The sequence below is a fragment of the Carassius carassius genome, chromosome 36, assembly GCF_963082965.1.
Source record: "Carassius carassius chromosome 36, fCarCar2.1, whole genome shotgun sequence".
NCBI lineage: Eukaryota > Metazoa > Chordata > Actinopteri > Cypriniformes > Cyprinidae > Carassius > Carassius carassius.
Window position 1 is genome coordinate 4,342,289 of NC_081790.1, and position 12,711 is coordinate 4,354,999.

The window sequence follows — 12,711 nt, forward strand, 5'->3', positions numbered from 1 at the left end:
CACCGTCCTGAATGAGGCCGATGAGTGTGGTGTCATCTGCAAACTTCAGGAGCTTGACAGAGGGGTCCTTAGATGTGCAGTCATTAGTGTACAGGGAGAAGAGCAGTGGGGAGAGAACACAGCCCTGGGGAGCTCCGGTGCTGATTGTACGGGTGCTGGATGTGTATTTTCCCAGCCTCACTAGCTGCTGCCTGTCTGTCAGGAAGCTGTTGATCCACTGACAGACGGAGGTGGGCACGGAGAGCTGAGTTAGTTTGGGCAGGAGGAGGTTTGGGATGATCGTGTTGAAGGCAGAGCTGAAGTCCACAAACAGGATCCTCACATAGGTCCCCGGTCTGTCTAGGTGTTGCAGAACATAATGCAGTCCGATGTTTACTGCATCGTCCACAGACCTGTTTGCTCTGTAGGCAAACTGAAGCGGTTCCAGCAAGGGTCCAGTGATGTCCTTCAGGTGGGCCAGCACCAGTTTTTCAAATGACTTCATGACTACAGACGTTAGAGCCACAGGCCTGTAGTCATTTAGTCCTGTAATTTTGGATTTCTTTGGGATGGGGATGATGGTGGAGCGTTTGAAGCATGAAGGGACTTCGCACAGCTCCAGCGATCTGTTGAAGATCTTTGTGAAGATGGGGGCCAGCTGGTCAGCACAGGATTTCAGACAGGCTGGTGTAACACAATCTGGGCCTGGTGCTTTTTTCCTTTTCTGCTTCCTGAAGACCTGGCGCACCGCATCCTCGCTGATCTGTATTGCAGGTGTGGGGGAGAGGGGGGATGCAGGAGGTGTGAATGGTGAGAGCGCTTGATTGGAGAGGTGTTCAGGGTGGGTTGCAGGAGTTGTGAGTGGTGTGAACAGTTGTTTGGAGAGGCATTCAGGGTTGGTTGCAGGAGTTGTGAATGGTGAGAGCGGTTGATTGGAGAGGTGATCAGGATGGGTTGCAGGAGCTGTTAATGGTGTGAACGGTTGTGTGGAGAGGCATTCAGGGTTGGTTGCAGGAGCTGTGAATGGTGTGAACGTTTGTTTGGAGAGGCATTCAGGGTTGGTTGCAGGAGTTGTTATTGGTGTGAACGGTTGTGTGGAGAGGTGTTCAGGGCAGGTGATGGGTGTTCTTTCAAACCTGCAGTAAAACTCGTTCAGATCGTCTGCCAGTCGTTGATTTTCCACAGTGCTGGGGGGTGGTGTCTTGTAATTGGTGATCTTCTTTAGGCTTTTCCACACTGATGCGGAGTCGTTCGAAGTGAACTGAGTCCTTATTTTTTCAGAATAATTCCTCTTTGCCACTTTGATCTCCTTTTCCAGTGTGTATTTAGCCTGTTTATACAAGACATTGTCCCCCTTCACGTAAGCATCTTCTTTGGCCTGACGGAGCTGTCTGAGTTTTGCAGTGAACCACGGTTTGTCATTGTTGTAATTTAGTTGAGTCTTGGTAGGAATACACATATCCTCACAGAAACTGATATATGATGTTACGGTCTCTGTGAGTTCATCCAGATCGGTGGCAGCAGCTTCAAAAACACTCCAATCAGTGAGGTCAAAACAAGATTGTAAATCCTGCTCTGCTTCATTAGTCCATATTTTTACAGTCCTTAATACAGGTTTAGCTGATTTTAGTTTCTGCCTGTAGGTCGGTATAAGATGAACCAGAAGGTGATCAGAATGTCCCAAAGCTGCTCGTGGAACAGAGTGAAATGCATCCTTTATTGTTGTGTAACAGTGATCCAATATATTACTGTCTCTTGTGGGACAAGTAACATGCTGTCTGTATTTTGGCAGTTCACGGGAGAGATTGGCTTTATTAAAGTCCCCAAGAATGATTAAAACAGAGTCTGGGTGTTGTTGTTCTGTCTCTGTGATCTGCTCAACGAGTTTCTGTAAAGCTGAGCTCACGTGCGCTTGAGGAGGGATGTAAACACTAACCAGAATGAACGAATGAAACTCCCGCGGCGAATAGAACGGCTTGCAGTTAATGAAGAGCGTTTCGAGATTTGAGCAGCACGTCTTCTTTAACACAGTTACATCTGTACACCACCGTTCATTGATGTAAAAGCATGTCCCGCCGCCGCGCGATTTCCCCGTTGATTCTGCGTCGCGATCCGCTCTAAACAGCTGAAAGTCCGGCAGATGGAGCGTGCTGTCCGGTATGGTGTCATTCAGCCAAGTTTCCGTGAAACACAGAGCAGCAGAGTGGGAGAAATCTTTATTTGTCCGAGAGAGCAGAAGCAGTTCGTCCGTTTTGTTGGGTAGAGAGCGGAGATTTGCCAGATGGATGCTAGGCAACGGCGTTCGAAATCCGCGTTTTCTGAGTCTCACGAGCGCTCCCGCTCGCTTTCCCCGCCTGCGCGTCCTCTTGAAGCGTGTGATCAGGGCAGCCGCTCCGCCGACAAGAATGTCCAGCAAAACATCAGAATAGTCGAAAACCGGTGAAATATCGGGAGATGTGTGTTGCCGAATATCCAGCAATTCGTCCCTGGTGAAACTGACTGCAGGAATATAACTAAAGACAGGACAAACTAACAAAAACACAAAAACAACTGCAGAGCACGTCACGGAGGCAGCCATCCTGTATCGGCGCCACTCAGAATACAACAAGCCTTTCTTTTTCTTTATTCCCTTAAATCGCTTTAATAATTAATTAATTACTTTAAATAAAAATACTCAATTTTAGTTTGGGCTGTTACGTTACAACACACAATACAGTGCCAGTTAGGAGATCGATCATTTGATTAGCTAAGCCTAAGCAGTCCTATTAAATCCAATTCCTCTCAGATATCACAGCAATGAAACCAGGTTACAACTGGGGAAATAACAAATACAATAGAATTAAGTATTCTAAACATAACTGGTGTGCGTGTTGTGAATTAAAAAACATTGTAGTGTGTAAGGGCATGATTAAACAATAACTACTGTAGTTTAAAAGTGTTTTTGTGTGTTTTTTTTTTAAAGCAATTCATATATAGGGATTCCATGTACCCCTGCCACCCTGCCAAGACCTCTTGCCACCCCTTTGCCCCCCCATGCAAAATTTTCTAGATCCGCCACTGCCCCAGACTGTGATTTTGTACAATCATGTCAGTTTTAAGACGCATTTTTTATTATCACTTTTTTATTAATGTTTTACTCTACAGTTGTGCAGTTTTGGGGGGATACAGTACAGGCCAAAAGTTTGGAAATATTACTATTTTTAATGTTTTTGAAAGAAGTTTCTTCTGCTCATCAAGCCTGCATTTATTTGATCAAAAATACAGAAAAAATGTAATATTTCAGAATCAGAAAATCAGAATCAGAATCAGAATCAGAAAGAGCTTTATTGCCAAGTATGCTTGCGCATACAAGGAATTTGTTTTAGTGACATAAGCTTCCAGTAAACAGAGACAACACACAGACAAAAAAAAAAAACCTTTACAGGAGATTTACAAATTGGCAAATAAATAGGTGTATAAACAATTGTGCTATAAATGATAATGGAATAGGATTGAGTGAGATGCAGGAATGTTCTAGGATGGAGGGGTAACAAATAAATATAAGGATATTGCACATTTTTGCATAAGTTTAAGTGGGAAACATTTAACTGTTCATGAGGTAGATTGCCTGGGGGAAGAAACTATTCTTGTGCCTTGCTGTTCTTGTATTTGCGGCTCTGAGGCGCCGGCCAGATGGCAAAAGTTCAAAGATGGGGTGACTTGGATGTGAGGGATCCAGAGTGATTTTCTGAGTCCTTTTCCTCACTCTGGATGTGTACAGTTCTTGGAGGGTGGGCAGGGGAGCACCAATAATCCTTTCAGCAGTCCGAACAGTTCTCTGTAGTCTTCTGATATCTGATTTTGTAGCTGAACCAAACCAGACAGTAATTGAAGTACACAGGACTGACTCAATGACGGCTGAGTAGAACTGTTTCAGCAGCTCCTGTGGCAGGTTAAACTTCCTCAGCTGGCGAAGGAAGTACAACCTTTGTTGGGCTTTTTTCACAAAGGAGCCAATGTGATTGTCCCACTTCAGGTCCTGAGAGATGGTGGTTCCCAGGAATCTGAATGACTCCACTGCAGTCACAGTGCTGTTCATGATGGTGAGTGGGGAAAGTGCAGGGGGGTTTCTCCTAAAGTCCACAGTCATCTCCACTGTTTTGAGCGTGTTCAGCTCCAGGTTGTTAAGACTGCACCAGACAGCCAGCTGCTCAACCTCCTGTCTGTAAGCAGACTCGTCACCGTCCTGGATGAGGCCGATGACTGTAGTGTCGTCTGCAAACTTCAGGAGCTTGACAGAGGGGTCTTTAGAGGTGCAGTCGTTGGTGTACAGGGAGAAGAGCAGAGGGGAGAGAACACATCCCTGAGGGGCACCAGTGTTGGTGGAGCAGCTGTTTGACATGAATTTCCCCAGTCTCACTAACTGTTGCCTATCTGTCAGAAAGCTGGTGATCCACTGACAGATAGAGCTAGGAACAGAGAGCTGGGTCAGTTTGGTCTGGAGGGTTGTTGGGATGATGGTGTTGAAAGCCGAACTAAAGTCCACAAACAGGATCCTCACATAAGTCCCTGTTTTGTCCAGATGTTGCAGGATGAAGTGCAATGCCATGTTGATTGCATCATCCACGGACCTGTTTGCTCGGTACGCAAACTGCAGGGGGTCCAGTAAGGGTCCAGTGATGTCCTTCAGATAAGCCAGAACCAGTTTTTCAAACGACTTCATGACGACAGACGTTAGAGCCACAGGTCTGTAGTCGTTAAGTCCTGTTATCTTGGGTTTCTTTGGAATGGGGATTATGGTTGAGCGTTTGAAGCAGGAAGGTACTTCACACAACTCCAGAGATCTGTTGAAGATCTGTGAAAAGATGGGGGCCAGCTGGTCAGCACAGGTTTTCAGACAGGCTGGTGTAACGCCATCTGGGCCTGGTGCTTTTCTTCTTTTGTTTTTCTTGAAGACCTGGCGCACATCATCTTCACAGATTTGAAGAGCAGGAGGTATGGAGAGGGGGATTGCAGGAGGTGTTAATGGTTGTGTAGGGAGATGGTCAGAGTGGGTGTTGGGGGTTTCAAATCTACAATAAAACTCATTCAGGTCGTTAGCAAGTCGTTGATTAGCCTCAGTGCAAGGGGATGGTGTCTTGTAGTTTGTGATGGCTCTCAGTCCTCTCCAAACTGAAGTAGAGTCGTTGGAAGTAAACTGGTCTTCCAACTTTTTAGCGTAGGTCTTTTTAGCCGCTCTAATCTCTTTGTTCAGTGTGTTCCTGGCCTGATTGTACAAGACCCTGTCCCCATTTCTGTAGGCATCCTCTTTGGCCTGACGAAGGTGTCTGAGTTTTACTGTAAACCATGGCTTATCATTGTTGAATGTTAAATAAGTCCTGGTAGGAATGCATATATCCTCACAGAAACTAATATAGGATGTTACGGTCTCCGTGAGTTCGTCCAGATCGGCGGTAGCAGCTTCAAAAACGCTCCAGTCTGTGATGTCAAAACAAGATTGTAAATCCTGCTCTGTTTCGCTGGTCCATCTCTTCACAGTCTTTACTACAGGTTTAGCAGATTTTAGTTTCTGCCTGTAGGTCGGTATAAGATGAACCAGACAGTGATCAGAACGTCCCAAAGCTGCTCGTGGAACAGAGTGATATGCATCCTTTATTGTGGTGTAACAGTGATCCAGTATATTACTGTCTCTGGTGGGACAGGTAACATGCTGTCTGTATTTTGGCAGTTCACGGGAGAGATTGGCTTTATTAAAGTCCCCAAGAATGATTAAAACAGAGTCCGGGTGTTGTTGTTCTGTGTCTGTGATCTGATCAGCGAGTTTCTGTAAAGCCAGACTTACTTGCGCTTGAGGAGGGATGTAAACACTAACCAGAATGAACGAGTGAAACTCCCGCGGCGAATAGAACGGCTTGCAGTTGATAAACTGCGTTTCTAGATCAGGACAGCACATCCTCTTTAATACAGTTACATCTGTACACCACCGTTCATTGATGTAAAAGCATGTCCCGCCGCCACGCGATTTCCCCGTTGATTCTGCTTCGCGGTCCGCTCTGAACAGCTGAAAGCCCGGCAGATGGAGTGCGCTGTCCGGTATGGCGTCATTCAGCCAGGTTTCCGTGAAACACAGAGCAGCAGAGTGAGAGAAATCCTTATTTGTCCGAGAGAGCAAAAGGAGTTCGTCCGTTTTGTTGGGTAGAGAGCGGAGATTTGCGAGATGGATGCTAGGCAACGGCGTTCGAAATCCGCGCTTCCTGAGTCTGACGAGCGCTCCCGCTCGCTTTCCCCGTCTGCGCGTCCTGAAGCGCTTGATCAGCGCCGCTGCTCCTCCGATAACAATGTTCAGTAAAACGTCTGTATAATAGAAATCCGGAAAAATATCATGTGGTGTGTTCTGCCGAATGTTCAGCAGTTCATCCCTGGTGAAACTGATCGTGTTTGTTAAACAAAAAACAGGAAAAACGAACAAAAACAGTACAAACACTGGAGAGCCAAGCACTGAAGCAGCCATTTGCGGCGCCATCTTGGATCCTCAAAAAATATTTTGATATATTATTACAATTTAAAATAATTTGTTTTCAATTTATTATACTTTAAATTATCATTTATTTCTGTGATGCAAAGCTGAATTTTCAGCATCATTACTCCATTCTTCAGTGTCACATGTGACATCCGGTCTATCACATGATCATTTAGAAATCATTCTAATATTCTGATTTATTATGAATGTTGGAAACAGTTCTGCTGTAATGTGTGTGTGTGTGTGTGTGTGTATATATATATATATATATATATATATATATATATATATATATATATATATATATATATATATATATATATGCTAAATCTTGAACACAATGACAGGGTGAAATGGGCTGTGATGCATGGGGCGCCAGGTAAAATCTTGGCTAGGGCAGCAAATTGGTCAGGGCCGGCCCTGGCTATACAGTCTGTCATAGAAAGAAAAACAGATAATTACAATACTCTAGCCACATGAAGTGGGTCTCTTCTCTGAATTTCTTCTCACTGACAATGTCCCCAAAAAGTCATATAAAGACAAATGAAGGTAAATTTAAGAGGTAACACTTTACAATAAGGTGTCATTGGTAAACACTAGTAAATGTATTAATTAACACGAACTAACAATGAACAATAGATGTGTTACAGTATCTATTAATCTTTGATAATGTTAATGAAAAAGATTACAGATATGATATTTTTTTTGCAATGCATGCAACCATCAATGGCATTACTTCCATTAATAAAGTCGTTCTGCTCTATTTTAAGACATCTTTAATGGTTCATTTTAGGCAAAATAAGACTTTGAAAGACCAGCATTCGAATACTATATCATAAAACATGTCATAAATGTTTGAAATCGCACACATTTGCAATGACACTCTCTATGATTAGGACCAAAGCATTCTTACAATTAAAAGCAATGTAAACGCAATTTTTTAAGAAAACAAAAGTAATATCTCATATCCACCATATCTTACGAACATCCAAAGAATGAACCTGGAAATGTGCATTAATGACATTCAGTACGGCACACACTCGTATTTACGGTAAATACATATACATTACTTACGTACATACGTGACGTCACCGCGCTACTGTCTGCAGCGAGGAGTATCTCCTGTAAAATACACTGCGGGCAGTGCAGCAGTTTAAGGAAAAACAGATTTCATTAGCGCCCCCTTTTGTCGGCTGCCGATGTAATTTTATCTGACACTTTTTCTTTGATGATGAACCAGCAGGCCGACTTCTCCAGAACCTCCAGATGGCCCGTCCGCCCCTGAAAGTCATAAAATATGTCTATTTTTTTAGAGCACATAGTAACGTTGGCAATGATCAATGTTGTTTTTTTCAATCCTAAAAGAATGAAAAGTTCTTGATTGTGGAAGGTACATGTTGAAATGAAAATCTCACCTTGGAAAAAAAACAAAAACATTTGCACACATCTTCGGAATGGACAGACGCACACATTTCAAACTTCCCATGATCAAAGAGAATAATACACATGTGGGTAGCAAAAAATCACGGCTTGGGTTTCTTATTTAAGGCATTTTAACTGTACACATGTCTCAAACTTCGTCAGTCTACCCCTATTGTCACTCAATTATAATGCAACACATTAAAAACTATATATTTATTGAAGCTCTTCAATGTTAATGTATTTGTAATATACAGAACATTAGAAACAGTAGAATTGGTAAATTTTTTTCTTTGATTTGTGACCGCTCGCACCAACAGGAGGAGGAGCGGTCAGTTTTACTCTCACTCAGTCTGAGGGATTCCTCTTTCAGTCAATGAGGAGACATGGAAAACAGCGCATACCGCAGGAACGGTAACCGTGAAATTTTTTCACGGTAAACCTTGGAACGGTAATAGGCCCATGATTATATAATCATAATTATATATAAAAAAAAAACATGAAAAAACACTTGAAAACATGAAAAATAGTACAAAGAAATGATGGACAAGTACAATGCTTAATCAGATGCATCTATGAAAATCAATGAAATTATATCCCTCCCCCCAAAATATGTCCACCTTGAAAATGCAGTCCATTTTGTGTTAAAGTTCTTTGTGTTAAAGTTAGTGTAAAGTTCTATAAACTCACATTATACTGCATGTCATTTATAATTTTTTATTATCGTTATTAAAGTGGCCGTTATTACAGTCAGTATTAACATTTTCTTTTGAGCTGGGGACAATCATGCATTTTTTGATTTTTGAAAAATGAAAATGTATGAAATAGCCACAGAAATACAATTACACACTGAAACATGTTTAAGTGTCCCCGATCAAGAATCATTCCTCGATTACATATTCAGGTCAAGACTCCAGCTCATCTTTTTTTGCTTCTCTCTGACAAAGAAAGAGTCAAACAGATTTGATTGTATAGACAACAGACTTTAAAAAATTATAGTGGTTAAACCCTAATATCAGTAGTTTCAGATCATTTATCGGCTCAAACATTCTGCAGCTGATTCAAGAAAAGCATGTATTTTGTGTCTTGGCATGAACAGAAACAAGATATTGTGTCAATAACTAAAGTTAAAAGGGAAGTTCTAAGGTCATTTGCTTAAGCAAACTAAATGCCACCATCTCAACGATTACATTAAAATGTCATATTGCCCTATATTATAAAACCTAAAACTGTAACGTTAGTTCTGAATGATTTATTATCTGCTTAAATCATTTATTGATCTCTCTATTCTCACATTAAAGCTGTCTTTCCACAGGATGGCGTTGCAAGCTTTGCTGTCATTATTCATGTGCTCCTGCCCAAATTAAATTTCATCATTGTTTATGGTATATATGTTTTTTCTTTTGTTATTTCAATTATAATTTTGCCAATCATTTAAGCCATATTTTGCCAAAATGCAATAGCCTATACTGAATAACACTTTACATGTAACATTTAGGCTACTACTGTAGGCTACTCCATATGTTTTGATATTTTTTTCCCACCGCACCTGCCTAGAATGTTTTAATTCCTTAATTATACATTTATATCCAAGCTTTCTAAAGAGATATTTCTAATGTCAGTGAGGCAACTCTATCTGCAGAGTTTCAGTTCATTTTTGGGACCCGCTCGAGTTCACAGAGACGGCAGAAATTGCTTTGTGTTTGTTTTCTTTATTTTTCGAAACACAAGTTTGTTGATATTTGACTAACCCCTTTTTTTGCTGTCTCTTCTCCTCGACTATTGTTTAGTCAACTATTAGGGGGCAGCTACATAAAATATACTGAGTGAAAAATATTGACAAATGTATTTGCTAAATATTACTTCTCAACATAGGCCTATCTAAATATTTCCTTTATTACTTTTATGATCTGTTACCGAACAGCATTCCTTTTAGTGGGAATGCAGATATTGTTATATAAACAAAAACAAAAACTTTTGAAGAGTTTATCTTGTTTGAATAATTCATTCATTATCACACATGCTTGTTCTGAACACAATGATCATATATTTTTTTATTTTAAGAATTAAAACAATAAAAAAACATTTTTGTAGTAATGACTTATGACTTTTTTTTACAGCATGTAGAGCTATATTAAATGTAGTGTTTTAATTCATAATATGTCACACCAGAATGTCACAGAAAAAACTCATAGAAACGCACCAAAGATGCACATTACAGAGAAAATACAAGCTCTCTATATTCAGTGCAGTGTGTCTGATTGTAGATGTGAAGATCTGCTGGATTCAGTGGAGCAGGATGAAGGAGAGCAGAGAACAGCAGAGGAACAGGAAGCTCTGAGAGACACTCTGAGCACCGTTACACAGATTCCCTGAACAACATGAGGCTTCCTGAATATCTCTAACCGATGTTTCAGCATCACAGATAGATTTAGAGATACAGCCTTTTACAAATGTTGACTGGCCACCGACAGTCCCTGTTGAAAAGAAAGAAAAGAGAGGTTAGTCTAAGCTGGAATCTGGTAAATGTGATCTGTATGTGATCTCAAACATCAGAGAGACAAAAATAATAACTTGTTTCTTTTCCAGATTCTCACCTGAGGCTTTAAAGCAGCGGTCTTCACTCCCTGAACACTTCAGTATGTTTGAGCAGCTCTTCTCATCACAGGAGTAACACATCTTTCCGTTGGGGACAATAGAGGGATCTACAGGACAAAAACATGCATTGTCTTATCTTCTGTGTAAAACATAAACATCGAATGAAATAACACTCTGTTAGCTGCTCCTTTAAATCAATTCACAACTGACAAGCTGCACTCTGTATTGTTTAATTAGTTTTTCCTGTTTTTTTTTTTTTTTTGCATATGGTCAGTAAAGCATGATACCTGGGGCGTCATTGACGTTACACCGGTCTGTGTTACAGCACGCAAATGATGTCTTTGCAACACCGATGTTCATAGATCCACTTACACAGTCCGCAATACAGTCTTTAACCTTCACTTTAGTACCGGTGCCACCTAAAACATGAATGATTCAGGTAGGCCAGTTTAACACATTTTCCCATTTGATACAATCTCAGTTAATTCAATTTGAATACAAATTATATTGTGCATAAAAAACTGAGAGAAACAAATTAAGTAACAGAAATATAAATAGAATATTCTGTGATTAAAATCATAAATTCTGTGAGGAATTCAGCAGTTCGACGTAACATTTCAAGTGTAGCAGCAGCAGTAAAAAAAACACCAGCATCTCCATCAGTTATCAGTGAATTTCAATCCATCATATTGTACTTACCAAAATTTACTACCGTTGTTGAACTCATGCACTTCGAAAGTCCACTGGGACATGTTTTTATATTTTGAATTGCACAAGAACCCAACAGACCTGAGCACACATAACAGCTGAGAGAGTGTCCTTTAGAAATAAAACACAGAAAGAGAGAGAGAGATGTTAGTGATCTGTATTTGTATCCAGAAACGTTACAAACACAATTTGTTTTTGTACCTGCAGTGAACAGAAGGAACAGAAGAAAAGCTGAGATTTGCAGATCCATCGTTGATCAGGAGCTGAATGAAGTGACACCTGTTTCAGTGCTCATTTATAGCTTTTCAAAGGGGAGGGTCTTTATGAGAAAATGAAAGGTTAAAGTAGACATTACTAGAAAATGAAACTTTAGCTTACATCATTTACTTGCCATTTAATTATAAAGGGAGGTTTAATGAATTATAACTACTTAAACCAACCATCCTACCAAATCTTAAAGTGAGTTTGTCAAAAAAATGAAAGCCATGGGTTCAATGTTGTCTGTGCTCCATTATTCCTTAAATAATCTTTTTTATGTTCTGCAGAAGTCATACATACATTGTTGAGTGATTCAGGTATTGCCTACACCCTTAAAAATAAAGGTGTTTTAAAGGTTCTTCAAAGCAATGGCACAGAAGAACCATTCTTGGTTCCACAAAGAAGCATTCAGTCAACGTTTCTTTAAAGAACCATCTTTTATTACCTTTTTATAATCCGAAAAATCTTGCCTCAAAAACCTTTTGTAAAACAGCAATGTTCTTTCTGTTCTTGGCATCGTGAAGCACCTTTATTTTTAAGAGTGTACATTTCATTGGTGAGGATGGAGTGTTATTGAAACACAAGGTCAATATTAGTTTCTATGATCTTTTCACTTAAATGTTAAAGGATTACAATTGATGTAGTTCATTAGCATGATTTTCACCTGCACACACTGTTTTACATATTTATACTCCTAAATATTTTATAAGATCTCCTATATTTTGCTTTTAGTAAAGTATGATTCCTATATGAGCATCATTATATCTTCCTTGACTGCAAACATAGCAGCAGATTTTGTGAATCCAGTACAGATGATTTGTGACATTGCCACCAGATCTAAAATCCTCGAGAAAACAATCAATATGGGTTAAGAAGAGGTTTTGAACCACTGCTAGATTCAAGTTTCAAGTTTGTTCTTCTGTCACTTCTACACAGTTTTATTAAATTAAAACAAAACCCACACTGAAACACAGGAGTGCAGCAAGCCAAACCTTACAACAAGAAGAACAGAGTTAGAACTGAACCATACAGGGAAAAATAAATACTGAGGGAGGACAAAAGGAACAGATGAGACTAAACAATGAATCAGTGAGTAACTATAGGAACTATAGAAACTGGGACTAAACACAGCTAAGAACTAGAATCACAACCAGAAATACAGATCATACTGTATGTGGCAATTTCTTTTTCTATTGTTTGTTTTCAGCCCTGTTGCATCCTGTATGTTAGACAGTCATGCTGCAGTCAAA

General features: G+C 40.3%; 1 protein-coding gene across 1 annotated transcript; it reads right to left on the reverse strand.

Moving 5' to 3' along the window:
* Positions 1 to 10,085: 10,085 nt before the first annotated feature.
* On the reverse strand, positions 10,086 to 11,513 carry LOC132116964 (prostate stem cell antigen-like). Its single transcript, XM_059525887.1, has 5 exons — positions 11,405 to 11,513; positions 11,195 to 11,314; positions 10,783 to 10,914; positions 10,495 to 10,602; positions 10,086 to 10,374 (listed from the first exon to the last, which is right to left on the reverse strand). Exons 1-5 carry the CDS (start codon positions 11,451 to 11,453, stop codon positions 10,184 to 10,186), a joined length of 600 nt encoding a protein of 199 aa, XP_059381870.1. The 5' UTR covers positions 11,454 to 11,513; the 3' UTR covers positions 10,086 to 10,183.
* Between the last annotated feature and the right edge of the window lie 1,198 nt (positions 11,514 to 12,711).

What these genes read in the sequence shown, in the direction of transcription:
- LOC132116964 (XM_059525887.1), bottom strand. Translation starts at nt 11,453, where the DNA reads ATGGATCTGCAAATCTCAGCTTTTCTTCTGTTCCTTCTGTTCACTGCA. An exon ending in TAACGTCAATGACGCCCCAG is followed by an intron (nt 10,603 to 10,782) that starts GTATCATGCTTT and finishes TTTGTCCTGTAG; the next exon opens with ATCCCTCTATTGTCCCCAAC. An exon ending in CCGCTGCTTTAAAGCCTCAG is followed by an intron (nt 10,375 to 10,494) that starts GTGAGAATCTGG and finishes TCTTTTCAACAG; the next exon opens with GGACTGTCGGTGGCCAGTCA.